Raw genomic sequence first — 18,399 nt, 5'->3', positions numbered from 1 at the left:
CCCGCCTCGGCCTCCCAAAGTGCTGGGATTACAAGCGTGAGCCACCGCGCCCGGCCTTCTTTTTCAGTCTTTATGCTCGTAAGTTGTTTTATTTCTTTATTGAGCTAGCTAGGATAATGTTGAAGAGAAGAAATGAGAATAGACATTTATTTGTTTCTAGTATTAGCAGCAAAGCTCTCAATATTGTACCATTAAATATGAGGTCATTTGTGGGTTTTTTTTTTTTTTTTTTGAGATACCTTCTATCAAATTGAGGAAAGTGCTTTTTATTCTAGTTTTCAAAAATCATGAATAATGATTAAATTTTGCCAAATGCTTTTTCTGCATCTATTGAAGTGGTTGTCTAGATTTTTTACTTTATTTTGTTAATATGATTAGTTACATTTTTTGGTATATTAAACTTACTTTGCCTTACCGGACAAAACTGCATTTGGTCATTATTCTGAGTTATCTTTTTAAAAAATGTATACTGGCTGGGCACAGTGGCTCACACCTGTAATCCAAGCACTTTGAGAGGTCAAGGTGGGTGGATCACTTGAGCTCAGGAGTTCGAGACCACCCTGGACAACATAGTGAGACCTCGTCTCTGCAAAAAATACAAAAATTAGCCAAGGTTGGAGGATTGCTTGAGCCCAGGAGTTTGAGACAAGCCTGGGCAACATAGAGAGACACTGTCTCTCTAAAAATAAAAAATTACCTTCTTTTCCGAGAAAACACCAAATGGCAGATGACGCCGGTGCAGCGGGGGGGCCCGGAGGCCCTGGTGGCCCTGGGTTGGGGAACCGTGGTGGCTTCCGCGGAGGTTTCGGCAGTGGCATCCGGGGCCGGGGTAGCGGCCGTGGACGGGGCCGGGCCGAGGCCGCGGAGCTCGCGGGGGCAAGGCCGAGGATAAGGAGTGGATGCCCGTCACCAAGTTGGGCCGCTTGGTCAAGGACATGAAGATCAAGTCCCTGGAGGAGATCTATCTCTTCTCCCTGCCCATTAAGAAATCAGAGATCATTGACTTTTTCCTGGGGGCCTCTCTCAAGGATGAGGTTTTGAAGATTATGCCAGTGCAGAAGCAGACCCGTGCCGGCCAGCGCACCAGGTTCAAGGCGTTTGTTGCTATCGGGGACTACAGTGGCCACGTCGGTCTGGGTGTTAAGTGCTCCAAGGAGGTGGCCACCGCCATCTGTGGGGCCATCATCCTGGCCAAGCTCTCCATTGTCCCCGTGCGCAGAGGCTACTGGGGGAACAAGATCGGCAAGCCCCACACCGTCCCTTGCAAGGTGACAGGCCGCTGCGGCTCTGTGCTGGGGCGCCTCATCCCTGCACCCAGGGGCACTGGCATTGTCTCCACACCTGTGCCTAAGAAGCTGCTCATGATGGCTGGTATCGATGACTGCTACACCTCAGCCCGGGGCTGCACTGCCACCCTGGGCAACTTCGCCAAGGCCACCTTTGGTGCCATTTTCTAAGACCTACAGCTACCTGACCCCTGACCTCTGGAAGGAGACTGTATTTACCAAGTCTCCCTATCAGGAATTCACTGACCACCTCGTCAAGACCCACACCAGAGTCTCCGTGCAGCGGACCCAGGTTCCAGCTGTGGCTACGACATAAGGTTTTTATACAAGAAAAATAAAGTGAATTAAGCGTGAAATAAAATATAAATAAATAAAAAATAAATAAAAAATTAGCCAGATGTGGTGATATACTTGTATAGTCCCAGCTACTTGGGAAGCTGAAGTGGGAGGATTACCTGAGCCCAGGAGGTCGAGGCTGCAGTGAGGGGTGATGGCACCATTGCACTCCAGCCTGAGTAATACAGTGAGACCCTGCCTCCAAAATAATATAACAATTTAAAAAACTTCAAAATAAAAAGTTAAAAATAAATGTATTACTGAATTTGGTTTGAGATATATATATATATATGTGTACAAGTACATATATATATATATTTTTTTTTTTAGATGAAGTTTTTGCTCTTGTTGCCCAGGCTTGAGTGCAATGGCACCATCTCGGCTCACCACAACTTCTGCCTCCCGGGTTCAAGTGATTCTCCTGCTTCAGCCTCCCTAGTAGCTAGAATTACAGGCATGCACTACCACGTCCAGCTAATTTTGTATTTCTGGTAGAGACAGGGTTTCTCCATGTTGGTCCGGCTGGTCTCAAATTCCTGACCTCAGGTGATCCGCCCGCCTCGGCCTCCCAAAGTGTTGGGATTACAGGCGTGAGCCACCGTGCCTGGCTTTGTTGTTGTCTTTTTTTTTGTGTGTGACAGAGTCTTGCTCTGTTGCCCAGGCTGGAGTACAGTGGTGTGATCTTGGCTCACTGCAACCTCCACCTCCTGGGTTGAAGGAATTCTCCTGCCTCGGCCTCCCTAGTAGCTAGGATTACAGGTGCTCACCACCACACCCGACTAATTTTTATATTTTAGAAGAGATGGGGTTTCACCATATTGGCCAGGCTGGTCTTGAACTCCTGACCTCAAGCAATCCATCCACCTCGGCCTCCTAAAATGCTGTCATTCAGTTCAAAATACTTTATAACTCCCAAGGTGATTTCTTCTTTGACCCCCATGGCCTATTTAGAGGCTTATTAATTAATTTCTGAATATTTGGGCAGAATTCTCTAGTTATCTTTTAGTTATTGACTTCTAGCTCAACTTCACTGAGTCCAGAGAACATACTATGCATGATTTCAGGAACTGGAAATTTGTTAACACTTGCTTTATGGCCCAGCATATGGTCAATTTTGTTAAGTGTCAAAATTGGTACTTGAGAAGCATGTGCCTTCTGTAGTTGTTGGTTTCCTCCTGGTTTTTAAAATAATATCCTATAAATGTCAGCTAGGGAAATTTGTTTAATTACATTGTTCAAATCCTCTACTGACTTTAAAAAAATCTACTTGTCTATCAGTTACTGGGAGAGCTGTGTCAAAAATCTCCAACTATGATTGGGGATTTGGGGGATTTGCCTATTTCTTCTTTAATTAATTTTTTTTTTAGTTAGGTTCTCGCTCTGTTACCCAGGCTGGAAAGCAGTGGCATGATCATGGCTCACTGCAGCTTTGAATTCCTGGGCTCCAAGAATCCTCCCACCTCAGCCTCTTGAGTAGCTGGGCTTACAGGTGCATGCCACCACACCTACCTATTTTTAGTTTTAGTTTTTTGTAGAGATGAGGTTCTCACTATGTTGCTTGGGCTGGTTTTGAACTCCTTATCTCAAGAGATCCTGGCACCTTGACCTCTCAAAGCACTGGGATTACAAGCATGAGCCAACACGCCTGGCCTGTTCATTAATTCTGTCCGTTTTTGCTTTATGTATTTTGAGGTTATATTATCAGATGAGTATTTAGAACTGTTATGTCTTCCTATTGAACCGACCCTTTTATTATCATGAAATGTCCCTCTTTGTTTTGTTTTTCTTTTTTTTGTTGTTGTTTGTTTTTTTAGACAGAGCCTCACTCTGTCGCCCAGGCTGGAGTGCAATGGCATGATCTCAGCTCACTGCAACCTTCACCTCCCGGGTTCAAGTGATTCTCGTGCCTCAGTCTCCCAAGCAGCTGAGATTGCGGGCATGCGCTACCACACCTGGCTAATTTTTTTGTAGTTTTAGTAGAAACGGTGTTTCACCATGTTGCCCAGGCTGGTCACGAACTCCTGAGCTGAGGCAATTCACCTGCCTTGGCCTCCCAAAGTGCTGGGATTACAGGCATGAGCCACCCTGCCCAGTTCCTTGTTTGTTTTTAGTAATACTTCTTGCCCTAAAGATTACTCTGTCTGGTATTAATATAGCTACAACAACTTTATTTTGGTTAGCACTTGCATTATATCTTTTTTCATCCTTTAATTGTAGTGTGTATTTATTTTAATTTTTTTGTAGAGATGGGGTTTTGCCATGTTGCCCAGGTTGGTCTTCAACTCCTGAGCTCAAAGCGATCTGCCTGCCTTGGCTTCCCACAGTGCTGGGATTACCAGCATGAGCCACCACACCCAGGCCTCACTCATTAATTTTAACCTTTCTGCGTCCTTGTATTGAAGATGTGGCTCTTGTGAACAGCATATAATTGGATTATTTAATGCAGTCTGACATCTTTTTTCTTTTAATTAGAGGATTTAGCCCCTTTAAATTTCATGTAAATACTAATAGAGTTGGGTTTAATTTACCATATTCTATTTGTTTCCTATTTGTTCCTGTATCTGCAAAGGTCTCTGGTTGCAGTATGAAGATCTGACTGGAAGAACACACGCACAGAAGCAGGGAAACCAGTTAAGAGACTGGAGCAGCAGTCCAGGTGAGTGAAACTGGCATCCTGAATTAGATTCATGGTGGTGAAGATAAGGAGATGTGAACAAATTAGATATTTGGGAGGTAGGAAAAATAGAACTTAGTGATTGTGACCAGGCACAGTGGCTCACACCTGTAATCCTAGCACTTTGGGAGGCCGAGGCAGGCAGATCACTTGAGGTCAGGAGTTCAAGACCAGCCTCGCCAACATGATGAAACCCGCTACTCTACAGAAATACAAAAAGTTAGCCGGGTGTGGTGGCTTGTGCCTGTAGTCCCAGCTACTTGGGAGGCTGAGGCAGGAGAATTGTTTGAACCCAGGAGGTGGAGGTTGCAGTGAGCAGAGATCGTGTCATTGCACTTCGGCCTGGGCAACAGAGTGAGACTGTCTAAAAAAAAAACAAAACTTAGTGATTGCCTTTAGAACAGTGGTCTCCAACCTTTTTGGCACTAGGGACCGGTTTTGTGGAAGACAGTTTTTCCACAGATGGTGGGGTGGGAGGTGGTTTTACACTTGATTTTAGCCAAAAGGCCGAGAAGCGATGGGGGGTGGTTTTGGAATGGAACTGTTCCACCTCAGATCTTCAGGCATTACTTAGATTCTCACAAGGAGCACACAATCTAGATTCCTCGCATGCGCAGTCACAATAGGCATTCTGCTCCCATGAGAATCTAATGCCACCACTGATCTGACAGGAGGCGGAGCTCAGGTGGGAATGTGGGCCAGCCACTCACCTCCTGCTGTGTGGCCCTGTTCCTAACAGGCCACAGTCTGTGGCCCGGGGGTTGGGGACGCCTGCTTTAGGGTATAGAGTGCAAGAGTAAAGAATCAAGGAAGACTCTCCTATTTCTGGTTTAAGAGGTTTGATGGATGGCACCACTATTTATTTAAAAAACCCAGGAGGAGAAATAGAACTAAGGGGAAAGATAATGAGATGAGTTTTGGACTAGTTGACAACCTAGTGGAGAAAGTCCTGGTATGCAATTCAATATATAGGACTAGAATTTCTATCTGAGCTGGAGATATTAATTGGGACCTGCTAAAATATGGGTGGTAATTAAGGCCATGGGAGTGTCAGGGAGTGAGGATAGAAACAGGCCTAGGGCAAAAAACTGAGGAACATTTCATAGCTGGGTTGAGCCAAGGAGACTGAGAAGAAGTAGTCAGAGAGGTTGTGAGAAGGAAACCAAGAAAGTACAGTATCCTGGCCGGGCATGGTGGCTCACGCCTGTAATCCCAGCACTTTGGGAGACCGAGGTGGGCGGATCACGAGGTCAGGAGTTTGAGACCAGCCTGGCCAATATGGCGAATTCCTGTCTCTACTAAAAGTACAAAAATTAGCCAGGCATGGTGGCGCACACCTGTAATCCCATCTACTCAGGAAGGTGAGGCAGGAGAATCGCTTGAACCTGGGAGGTGGAGGTTGCAGTGAGGCAAAAGCACGCCACTGCACTCCAGCCTGGGAGACAGAGTGAGACTCCGTCTCAAAACAAAAACAAAAAACAAAAAACAAAGTACAGTATCCTAGAAGCTGGGAAGAGAGCGTGTTTTTTTTTTTTGTTTTGTTTTGTTTTTTGTTTTGAGACAGAGTTTCGCTCTTGTTGCCCAGGCTGGAGTGCAATGGTGCGATCTCGGCTCACTGCAAACCTCCGCCTCCCAGGTTCAAGCGATTCTCCTGCCTCAGCCTCCCTAGTAGCTGGGATTACAGACATGCGCCACCACGCCTGGCTAATTTTGCATTTTTAGTAGAGATGGAGTTTCTCCATGTTGGTCAGGCTGGTCTTGAACTCCTGACCTCAAGTCATCTGCCCGCCTCTGCCTCCCAAAGTGCTGGGATTACAGGCACGAGCCACCATGCCCGGCCAAGAGTGTTTTTGTGAAGAGGAAAATGGGTAACTGCTCTATGCTGCTGAGAGGTCCTATTAGGTAAGGACTAAAGCAGGTATGCCACAGCCTAAGGAAGAGTAGTTTGAATGGAGTTAGTGGGGTGGCACCAGCGTGGAGGGGGTTATAAAGTAGGAGATGAAGAAACGAAGACAAATTAGCCAGGCGTGTTGGTGGGCACCTGTAATCCCAGCTACTTGGTAGGCTGAGGCAGGAGAATTGCTTGAACCCAGGAGGTAGAGGTTGCTGTGAGCTGAAATCGCACCACTGCACTCCAGCCAGGGTGACAGAGCGAGACTCCGTCTCAAAAAAAGAAAAAAAAAAATGATATAATGGATTTTGGAGACTCAGAAGCAGAATGGGTGGGGACGGGGTGAAGGATAAAAAACTATGTGTTGGATACAGTGTACACTATTCAGTTGAGGGGTCCACTAAAATCTCAAACTTCACCACTATATAAATCATCCATGTAACCAAAAACCACTTGCAACCCCAAAACTACTGACTTTTTAAAAAAGCATTGACCTGGAAGTAACACACATCACTTCTGTGCAACTTTCATTGACCAAACCAAGTTGCGTGGCCATTCTAACTTTTTTTTTTGAGATGGAGTCTCGCTCTGTCGCCCAGGCTGGAGTGCAGTGGTGCAATCACTGCAAGCTCCGCCTCCCGGATTCATGCCATTCTCCTACCTCAGCCTCCCAAGTAGCTGGGACTACAGGCTCCCGCTACCACACCCTGCTGATTTTTTTTTGTATTTTTAGTAGAGATGAGGTTTCACCGTGTTAGCCAGGATGGTCTTGATCTCCTGACCTCATGATCCGCCCGCCTCAGCCTCCCAAAGTGCTGAGATTACAGGTGTGAGCCACCGCGCCTGGCCGACCATTCTAACTTTAAGGGAAGTAGCATCTTGCTTTGTGCCCAGAAGGCAGAGACACAGAATAGTCCTAATGACAATTGCAATCACTCCTTTTTTTTTTTTTTTTTTTTTTTTTTTTTTTTTTTTTTTTTTTTTTTGAGGAGTCTTGCTCTGTCACCCAGGCTAGAGCACAGTGGCATGAACTTGGCTCACTGCAACCTCCGCCTCCCAGGTTCAAGCGATTCTCCTGCCTCAGCCTCCTGAATAGCTGGGATTGCAGGCGCCCACCACTGCACCCGGCTAATTTTTGTATTTTTAGTAGAGATGGGGTTTCACCATCTTGGCCAGGCTGGTTTGAACTCCTGACCTCGTGATCCACCCACCTCGGCCTCCGAAAGTGCTCGGATTACAGGCATGAGCCACTGGGCCTGGCCCCAGCAATCACTCTTTTAAACAGTTTAAGGAAGGAGAATGGGAGATGTTGGAAGTTGTCACTCTGAAGAGCAGGAAAGGAGTTAATCACTGAAGCATAGCCAGGATTGTCAAGCCACATTCAGGTTCCATATGATATCGAGGACCACCATTTTCTTTGGTCCCAGTCTTCTCAGCTATGTGCTTTTCTCTAGTGATACTCAGCTGCCTGGATGCAGGCACGATAAAAGCCAAGAGTTGGATTCATCAATTTTTAACATATTCTATTTTATTTTATTTTATTTATTTTATATTTTATTTTATTTTATATTTTAAATTTTTGAGATGGAGTCTCACTCTGTCACCCAGGCTGGAGTGCATTGGCATGGTCTTGGCTCACTGCAACCTCCGCCTCCTGACTCCAAGCGATTCTCCTGCCTCAGCCTCCCAAGTAGCTGGACTACAGGTATGTGCCAGAATGCCCAGCTAATTTTTTTGTATTTTTAGTAGAGATGGGGTTTTGCCATGTTGGCCAGGCTGGTCTCCAACTCCTGACCTCAAGTGATCCGCCCACCTCGGTCTCCCAAATTGTTGGGATTGCAGGCGTGAGCCACCGCACCCCACCTAGATATCATTTTTTTTTTTTAAGATTGTATTACTTGATTTTATTTTACACTAGGTGGTGGGCACACAAAGCAATACTTAATAAAGTTGACAATTAGCTTCACTCAATATTTTTAATAACGCACATTAAAAAAAGTATTCATCTTACAAATTCTTCTGCAATCCAAACATACAATAGCTCGGAGAACATTTAGAAAACAAAAGCCAATGTAAAAAGACAGATTAAAACAACTAGAACAGTACAGGTTTTATTTATATGGCTCGAATTTTACAGTTTTCTTACTGCATCATCAATGTCAGAAATCTGTTCCTTCAGCTGGCTCCATTGTTCTGGATTTAAAGAAATACCTTTTCTTCCTGGTTTCATTTCACCTTCAGGATCCATCCAATATTCTCTAATATCAATTAGCACTTTGCCTTTAAAATCTCGAACGCTGACGTACCTCATTTTCCCAATCTGAAACATGTTATCATCTCTGCTGCTGCTGCTCTGTTTAGAAGATGACAGAGCTCTCGAAGTTTCACCTGTCTTTTGCTTCTTCACAGGTTTTTCTGGAGCAACTTGCTTTTTCCTCTTTAACTTTTTGTCAACCTCACTGTCAGAATCACTTCCAGAAGAGCTTGAAGAAACAAGTTCCTTTGATTTAGGCATTGCTTCACTTGGCTCTAGCAGTCGAACACCCTCTTGCTCGTTCGCACGCGACTCAAGATATCATTTTAAAAATATATTGATGCCCCCTCCCATCATGAAAGCAAGGATTTTGTCCATTTTGTTTAATGCTATGGCCTTAACCTAGAACAGTGATTGGTCAAGACAGGTCCTATTTAAATATTTGTTGAATGAATGATTCAGTGCTCTTTAGAAAAATTCAAGCTGGGCATGGTGGCTCATGCCTGTAATCCAAGTACTTTGAGAGGCCGAGGCGGGAGGATCACTTGAGGCCTAGAGTTCAAGACAAGCCTGGACAACACAGCAAGATCCCATCTCTACAAAAAAGAAAAGAAAAATTCAAATCATAACGATGTGTATAGGATTAAAAGTGGATTCCTTTGGGGCTGGGCGCAGTGACTATGCCTAGAATCCCAGCACTTTGGGAGGCCGAGGAGGGCAAATCACTTGGTCAGGAGTTTGAGACCAGCCTGTCTAACATGGCGAAACCCCCTCTCTACTAAAAATAAAAAAAGTAGCCAGGTGTGATGGCTCATACCTGTAATCCCAGCTACATGGGAGGCTGAGGCACGAGAATCACTTGAATCCGGGAGGAGGAGGTTGTAGTGAGCTGAGATCGTACCACTGCACTGTAGCCTAGGTGACAGAGACTCTGTCTCAAAACAAACAAACAAACAAACAAAAAACCCAAAAAACATACAACAGTGGATTCGTTTGGCTCCCATTGCCACTCCCTTAGGGATAACTACTGCTAATAGTGTGTGTGTCCGCGTGTGTGTGTGTATGTGTGAGGGTGTGTGTGTCTGTCTGTATTTCCAGACCTTTTTATATGCATAGACATACAGTAGTTCCACCTTATCCACAGTTTCACTTTCTACAGTTTTAGTTACCCAAGGTCAATCGAGGTCTGAAAACAGGTAGGAGGAATACAATAAGTATATTGTTATAATTGTGCAATTTTATTAATTGTTGTAAATCTCTTTTTGTGCCTAATTTTTTTTTCTGAGATGGAGTCTCGCTCTGTTGCCCAGGCTGGAGTGCAGTGTGGTACGATCTTGGCTCACTGCAGCTTCTGCCTCCTGGGTTCAAGAGATTCTCCTGCCTCAGCCTCCCGAGAAGGTGGGACTACAGGCATGTGCCACCACGCCCAGCTAACTTTTGTATTTTTAGTAGAGACGGGGTTTCGCCATGTTGGCCAGGCTGATCTCGAACTCCTGACCTCAGGTGATCCACCAGCCTCAGCCTCCCAAAGTGCTGGGATTACAGGCGTGAGCCACTCTGCCCAGCCTCTTGTGCATAATTTTAAAATTAAACTTTGTCATAGGTTTGTATGTACAGGATAAAACATAGTACATATATGATTTGGTATATCTGCAGTTTCAGGTATCCACTGTGGGTCTTGGTGTATTTTAAAATTAAAAACGAAGGCCAGGTGTGGTGGCTCACACCTGTAATCCCAGCACTTTGGGAGGCCGACGCAGGTAGATCACGAGGTCAGGAGTTCAAGACCAGCCTGGCCAATATGGTGAAACCCTGTCTCTACTAAAAATACAAAAATAAGCCGGGCGTGGTGGTGCATGCCTGTAATTCCAGCTGCTTGGAAGGCTGAGGCAGGAGAATTGCTTGAACCCGGAAGGCGGAGGTTGCAGTGAGCCGAGATTGCTCCGCTGCACTCCAGCCTGGGCAACAGAGCTAGACTCTGTCTCAAAAACCAACCAACAAACAAAAACAAAATAAAAACAAAACAAAATAAAAAAGAAGTAGTATTTCCACATGGTTCTAAGAAACTTTTTCCCCCTCAAATATTTTATTATTTATTTATTATTTTTGAGACAGGATCTTCTCTGTTGCCCAGGCTGCAATGCAACAGTGTGACCTCGGCTCACTGCATCCTCGACCTCCTGGGCTCAAGTGATCCTCCCACCTCAGCCTCCTGAGTAGCTGGGACTACAGGTACACTCCACCATGCCAGGCTAGTTTTTGTATTTTTTGTAGATACGAGATTTCACCAAGTTGCTCAGGCTGGTTTCAAACCCCTGGCCTCAAGCAATCCTCCTGCCTTGGCCTCCCAGAGTGCTGGGATTACAGGCACGTGCCACCACACCTGGCTAATTTTTGTATTTTTAGTAGAGACGGGGGTTTCACCATGTTGGCCAGGCTGGTTTCGAACTCCTGACCTCAAATGATCTGCCCACCTTGGCCTCCCAAAGTGCTGGGATTACAGGCGTGAGCCACTGTGCCTGGCCATGGAGGGTGTTTTATTGGCTCATATCACTCAATTCCTAGGGACCGCTGACTTCAAGTATAGCTGGGTCCAGATGCCCAAATTTTGTCTTCATAATCTCTCGCCAGCACTTGGATTTCCTTTGTTTTGGCTTCATTCTCAGATCAATTCTTGCATGGAAAGTCAAGATGGCCACACTCCACCTGCTCTTCTTCTCTGGGAGACTGGAAAAGTCACAGGGTGGTCTCTAATTTGGCTCTCACTTAGATCACATGTCCTACTCTAAACCAATCACTTTGCTTGAGGTGGGGGATGGAATACACTGAATGGGCAAGTTCAAGTCACAGAACTCACCCCTGCAACTGGGAGGCGGAGCCAGCCCCAGCAAACTGCTTGCCAGACAGTAGGAGAGAAGTGGTTCTGCAGACAATCTGGGGTGAGGGAAGGGCAGTTGCCGGAATTCTGAAGGGGTAATGGGTGCTGGGAAAGCTAAAACAACAGATTTTTACTAAAAAGGAGTAGCTTTCTCAAAGGGTTTGTTTAACATTTTGGTGAGTACAGATCAATTGCCTGCCAAACTGTCGTATTGTTTTGTATATTCGTCAACAATGTTTGAGAGTTCCCTTGTATCTGCGCTCATGTGAACACCAAACATTATCAATTACATTAATTTTTTACCAACTTAATGGACAAAAATGTATCTCTACCAGGTGCAGTGACTCATGCCTGTAATTCCAACATTTTGGGAGGCTGAGGTGGGAAGGTTGCTTGAGCCCAGGAATACAAGACCAGCCTGGGCAATATAGCGAGACCCTGTTTCTACAAAAATTAAAATATTAAAAATTAGCTAGGCTTGGTGGTGTGCACTTGTGGTTCTAGCTACTTGAGAGGCTGAGGGCAGGAGGTTAAGTCTGCCATGAGCTATGATCACACCACTGCACTTCAGCCTGGGCAACACACTGAGACTGTCTCAAAAAAACAAAAAAAACATAAATTGTCTTGTCATTACCTTTGCCCTTTGTCCTGTTGGATTTCCTGATCTTTTCTTACTGATGTGTAGGATCCTTTTGGATATTAGGGATAATAATTAGCAGGTAACTCTGTCTGTGCTTTAAATACTGCAAAACTCCTACTTTAGCATTCACTTTTTTTTGTTTTTGAGATGGAGTTTCACTTCTGTTGCCCAGGCTGGAATGCAGTGGCACGATCTTTGCTCGCAGCAACCTCTGACTCCCGGGTTCAAGTGATTCTCCTGCCTCAGCCTCCTGAGTAGCTGGGATTACAGGCATGTTCCACCACGCTGGGCTAATTTTTATATTTTTAGTAGAGACAGGGTTTTACCATGTTGGCCAGGCTGGTCTGGAACTCCTAACCTCAGGTGATCTGCCCGCCTTGGCCTCCCAGAGTGCTGGGATTACAGGCGTGGGCCTCCGCCCCCAGCCTAGCATTCACTTTTTTTACTTTATGGTGTCTTTTACTGTAATCAAATCTTTTGATATTTTTCATTATAGTTTATGAATTTCGTGTCTTATGAAAGTCCTTCTTATCCCCAAATTAAAAAAAATGTTCTTCTTCTGGCACTGTCTGATTAAAACAAAACAAACCAAAAAAAAAAACCAAAAAACAAAAAAAACCCCAAACCCTCCTGTATTTCTTCCTGGTGCTTTTGTAGTTTAGTTATTTATATACTTAGTTAATCCATCTGGAATTCATTGTTATGTATAGATCTGACTTAAGTATTTATTTTTCATAGATGGATAGCCACTTGTTCCAGCATGGTTTCTTTTCCTTGCTAGTTTGAAATGCTGTTTTTATCATGTGCTAAATTTCCATGTGGTGGGAGGTGGAGACTGAGAAATATCTTAAAAGGTAAAACTGAATGAGAGAGTGAGTGGGAGGGAAAGGAGGGATCCAGGGTGACTACTTTTCCTGGTTGAGTGATTGTCTGCAACTGTGGAGTAGGAAGAGGTGCATGAATAAGAAGGTAGGTCAATTTGGGGCATGTTGCTTTTGAGGGACTCATGGATATCCAGGACATATTTAATAGAAATACATTAAATACAGGTGGTTCACGCCTGTAATCCTACCACCTTTGGAGGCCGAGGCGGGCGGATCACTTGAGGTCAGGAGTTCAAGACCAGCCTGGCCAACATGGTGAAACCCCATCTCTACTAAAAATACCAAAATTAGCCAGGCATGGTGGTGGCCACCTGTAATCCCATCTTCTTGGGAGGCTGAGGCAGGAGAATAACTTGAGCCCAGGAGTCGGAGGTTGCAGTGAGCAGAGATCGCACCACTACACTCTAGCCTGGGCAACAGAGCGAGACTCCATCTTAAAAAAAATAATAATAAAATAAAATGATAAAAAATAAATAAAAAATAAAAATAATAGAAATACATGATAAGCCTTTATACTAAAATATTCACTACATGAAAAACGTTTTGGAGGCCGGGCGCAGTGGCTCACACTTGTAATCCCAGCACTTTGGGAAGCCGAGGCGGGCAGATCACGAGGTCAGGAGATCAAGACCTCGGTGAAACCCCGTCTCTACTAAAAAATACAAAAAATTAGCTGGGCGTGGTGGCGGGCGCCTGTAGTCCCAGCTACTCGGAGAGGCTGAGGCAGGAGAATGGCGTGAACCCGGGAGGCGGAGCTTGCAGTGAGCCGAGATTGCGCCACTGCACTCCAGCCTGGGCGATAGAGCGAGACTCCGTCTCAGAAAAAAAAAGAAAACGAAAAAGAAAAAGAAAAACGTTTTGGAGACTGTTTCTGGACGATGTGTTCTATTGTTCTGTTTGCCTATTCATTTACATGGTTATTTCATAAATATTTGTGAAATAGGAAAACAAATCCTATGCTTGCTGTAATAATAATAATTGTTTTATGGTACATTTTGATTAGTGGTAATGGAAGTAATTCCCACCTGGTTCATTATCCTTATTTTTAACTACATTTTTGTTGTTGTTCTTGGTATCCATTTACTCTTCCAGATGAATTTTAGAATTATCTTTTCTAGTTTTGGTTAAATAATTCCACTGGAAATTTAAACTGGAGTTGCATTGAATTTATAGAGTAATCTGGGGGAAAACTGAGAGCTTTTCCAGAGTGTTCTTCCATTTTGAGAAGATGGCATAGATCTCTCTATTTATTCAGGTCTTCTTGTATGTTCTGGGTAAAGTTTATTCCTGGGTATTTCATAGCTTTAATTGCTATCACGAATTAGATAATTTTTTTTTCTAACATTTTAAAGTTGTTTTTTCTTGGTAAAAAAGAAAACTATTGATTTTTGTATATTTTTCTTTTGGCCATTTTACTGAACCTGCTGGTGTGATCTAAATGGCTTCAGTTGAATCTTTGACTTTTCTAACTAGACAATAATGTAATCTGCATGTAGTGATGATTTTGCTCTTTTTGTAGTATTTATATCTCATTTCTTTTCTTAGAGTAACTCTTTTATTTGATTCTTGCTTCTTTCTATTTATCTTTTTATAGCTTTATTGATGAACAATTGACAATACAATAAACTACACATATTTAAAATGAACAATTTGATAAGTTTTCACATATGAACATATCCTCAAAGCCATCAAGTCAAGATAATGAACACATTTATCACCCCAAAAGTTTCCCCATGCCCCTTTGCTCCCCCCACTCTCCACCCCCTCCCCTCATCTCTAGGCAACCATTGATCTGTTTTCCATCCCTATAGATTCGTTTGCACTTTCTTGATGAAATCATACAGTAGATACTCTTCTTTTTCATTTTTCTTCTTTCATCCAGCATAATAATTTTTTATTATGTGGCCGGGCGCGGTGTCTCATGCTTGTAATCCTAGCACTTCTGGAGGCCGAGGTGGGGGGATCACTTGAGGTCAGGAGTTCGTGACCAGCCTAGCCCACATGGTGAAACCCCGTCTCTACTAAAAATACAAAAATTAACCGGGGGTGGTGGAGCACACCTGTAATCCCAGCTACTCAGGAGGCTGAGGCAGGAGAATCGCTTGAACCCGGGAGGCAGAGTTTGTAGTGAGCCGAAATTGCACCACTACACTCCAGCCTGGGCAATAGAGCAAGACTCCGTCTCAAAATAAAACAAAACAAATTAGCCGGGCATGGTGGCAGTCACCTGTGGTCCCAGCTACTCGGGAGGCTGAGGCAGAATTGCTTGAAGACAGGAAGTGGAGGTTGCAGTGAGCCGAGATTGCGTCACTGCACTCTAGCTTGGGCAACAGAGCGAGACTCTGTCTCAAAAAAAACAAAAACAAAAACAAAAAAACAAAAAAAACCCCGTCAAACTAATTTCCAAAGTGGTCATACCATGTTACATACCCACCAGCAGCGTATGAGTTTCATTTTCTCCTCATTCTCACCAGCGCTTGATACTGTGGTATTCCAATAGTGATATCTCACTGTGAAGCCATAATTTGTATTTCTCTAATGACTAGTGATTGGCATCTTTCCATATCCATCTGCATATCTTCTTCTTTGTTGAAGTATCCAAAATCTCGCGCTTTTTTTTTTTTTCCTGAAACAAGATCTTGCTCTGTTGCCCAGACTGGAGTGCAGTGGTGCAATCGTGGCTCACTGCAGCCTTAACTTCCTTGGCTCAAGGGATCCTCCCACCTCAGCCTCTCAAGTAGCTGGGACTACAGGCATGAGCCACAATGGTCAGCTAGTTTTTAAACTATTGTTTTTTTTTTTGAGACAGAGTGTTGCTCTGTCGCCCAGGCTGGAGTGCAGTGGAGCGATCTCAGCTCACTGCAACCTCTGCCTCCCAGGTTCAAGCAATTCTCCTGCCTCAGCCTCCCCAGTAGCTGGGATTATAGGTGCTTGCCACCATGTTCGGCTAATTTTTGTATTTTCTTTTTTAGTAGATGTTGACCAGGCTGGTCTCGAACTCCTGACCTCAGGTGATCCACCTGCCTCAGCCTCCCAAAGTGCTAGGATTACAAGCATGAGCCACCGCGCCCAGCTTAAACATTTTTTGTAGAGACAGGGTTTCATTATGTTGCTTAGGCTGGTCTCTAACTTCTGGGCTCAAGCAATCCTTCTGCCTTGGCTTCCCAAAATGCTGGGATTACAGGTGCGAGTACCGTGCCTGGCCTTTGTGCCCATTTTATTTATTTATTTATTTATTTATTTATTTATTTATTTATTTATTTGAGAAGGAGTCTCGCTCTGTCACCCAGGCTGGAGTGCAGTGGCACGATCTCGGCAACCTCTGCCTCCCAGGTTCAAGCGATTCTCCTGCCTCAGCCTCCAAAGTATCTGGGACTACAGGCGCACACCACCACGCCCAGCTAATTTTTGTATTTTTAGTAGAGACGGGGTGTCACCATGTTGGCCAGACTAGTCTTAAACTCCTGACCTTGGGTGATCCACCTGCCTCGGCTTCCCCAAGTGCTGGGATTACAGGCGTGAGCCATTGCACCTGGCTCCGTATGCCCATTTTAAATATTGGGTTGTTTGTTTTCTTATTATTGGGATTTTAGGGTTATTTATATATCCTGGATAAAAGTCCTTTATCCATATATGCTTGCAAATATTCTTTCCCAGTCTGGCTTGCTTTTTTATTCTCTTTCTTTTTCTTTTTCTTTTTCTTTTTTTTTTTTTTGAGACTGAGTCTTGCTCTGTTGCCCAGGCTGGAGTGCAGTGGCGTGATCTTGGCTCACCGCAACCTCTGTCTCCCGAGTTCAAGTGATTCTCCTGCCTCAGCCTCCCAAGTAGCTGGGATTACAGTCACCCACCATCATGCCCCGCTAATTTTTGTGTTTTTGTAGAGACAGGGTTTCACCAGGTTGGCCAGGCTAGTCTTGAACTCCTGACCTCAGGTTATCTGCCCGCCTCGGCTTCCCAAAGTGCTGGGATTACAGGCGTGACCCACCTCACCCAGCCTTTTCTTTTTTCTTTTTCTTTTTTTTTTTTAGGCAAGGTTTTGTTCTCTCACCCAAGCTGGAGTGTAGTGGTGTGATTGTAGCTCACTGCAGCCTTGAACTTCTGGGCTCAAGTAATCCTCCTGCTTCAGCCTCCCGAGTAGCTAGGACTACAGGTGCGTGCCACAACAACCAGCTAACTTACTGTTTATTTATATTTTCTTTGAGACAGGATCTCGCTCTGTTGTCCATGCTGGAGTGCAGCACCATGACCACGGCTCACTGCAGCCTACTTCCTGGGCTCAAGCGATCCTCCCGCCTCAGCCTCCCAAGTAGCTGGGACCACAGGCGCATGCTACCATGACTGGCTAATTTTTGTATTTTTGGTAGAGACAGGGTTTCACCATGTTGCCTACGCTGGCCTCAGACTCCTGAGCTCAAGTGACCCAACTGCCTTGGCCTCCCAAAATGCTAGGATTACAGGCGGGAGCCACTGCACCTGGCAAAAAGACCGTCTTTCTTCCACTAGATTGCCTTTACATCTTTGTTGAAAATCAGTTGAACATATATGCATGGATCTGTTTATAAGCCTTGATCTATTTGCCCATCTTGATGCCAATATGACACTGTATTGATTGTGCTGTCGCTTTATAATCATCTTAAAGTTAGATAGTGTAAGTCCTCCAATTTTTCCCCTTCTTTTCCAAAATTGTTTTGACTATTCTAAATCCCTTGTGCTTTTTTTCTTTGTCTTTCTTTCTTTTATTTTTTGAAACAGTCTCGCTTTGTCACCCAGGCTGGAGTGCAGTGGCCCGATCTCGGCTCACTGCAGCCTCCACCTCCTGGGTTCAAGTGATTCTCCTGCCTCAGCCCTCGTGAGTAGTTGGGATTACAGGCATGGGCCACTGTTCTGGCTAAGTTTTGTATTTTTAGTAGAGAGGGGATTTCACCATGTTGCCCAGGCTGGTCTTGAACTTCTGACCTCAGGTGATCCACCAGTCTCGGCCTCCCAAAGTGCTGGAATTACAGGCGTGAGCCACTGTGCTTGATATAAGTCCCTTGCATTTTTATAAGAATTTTAGAATTAGCTTGTCAATTTCTAAACAAAAAGTCTGCTGGAAGTTTGACTGGGATAGTGTTGCATTTATGGATCCGTTTGGGAAGAGCTGACATCTTTTTTTTTTTTTTTTTTTTTGAGACGGAGTCTCGCTCTGTCACCCAGGCTGGAGTACAGTGGTGGGATATCGGCTCACTGCAAGCTCCGCCTCCCGGGTTCCTGCCATTCTCCTGCCTCAGCCTCCCAAGTAGCTAGGACTACAGGTGCCCGCCACCACGCCTGGCTAATTTTTTGTATTTTTAGTAGAGACAGGGTTGTGCTGTGTTAGCCAGGATGGTCTCGATCTCCTGACCTCGTGATCTGCCCACCTCGGCCTCCCAAAGTGCTGGGATTACAGGCGTGAGCCACCGCACCCAGCCAGAGTTGACATCTTAACAGTATTAAGTCTTCTGATTGTCGTGAGCATGGTATATTTCTCTATTTAGGTCTTTAATTCCTCTAAGCAAGTTTCATAGTTTCTGGTAT

At 44.7% G+C, this 18,399-nt stretch overlaps 1 protein-coding gene and 1 pseudogene across 1 annotated transcript; one reads left to right on the top strand and one right to left on the bottom strand.

The window, feature by feature from the left end:
* Positions 1-720: 720 nt before the first annotated feature.
* LOC116474724 (small ribosomal subunit protein uS5-like) lies at positions 721-1,602 on the top strand (annotated as a pseudogene).
* Positions 1,603-8,272: 6,670 nt separating this feature from the next.
* Positions 8,273-8,893, bottom strand: LOC116474723 (activated RNA polymerase II transcriptional coactivator p15). The gene has a single exon (XM_032163415.3). The coding sequence runs from the start codon at positions 8,700-8,702 to the stop codon at positions 8,319-8,321; it is 384 nt and encodes a 127-aa protein (XP_032019306.1). The 5' UTR covers positions 8,703-8,893; the 3' UTR covers positions 8,273-8,318.
* Positions 8,894-18,399: the final 9,506 nt, after the last annotated feature.

The sequence above is a fragment of the Hylobates moloch genome, unplaced genomic scaffold, assembly GCF_009828535.3.
Source record: "Hylobates moloch isolate HMO894 unplaced genomic scaffold, HMol_V3 SCAFFOLD_10, whole genome shotgun sequence".
Classification (NCBI taxonomy): domain Eukaryota; kingdom Metazoa; phylum Chordata; class Mammalia; order Primates; family Hylobatidae; genus Hylobates; species Hylobates moloch.
The sequence above is the reverse complement of the archived record's forward strand: the minus strand, read 5'-3'. Positions and strand labels throughout refer to the sequence as shown.

Excerpts from the sequence above, each read along its gene's own strand:
- LOC116474723 (XM_032163415.3), bottom strand. The coding sequence starts at position 8,702 with ATGCCTAAATCAAAGGAACTTGTTTCTTCAAGCTCTTCTGGAAGTGAT.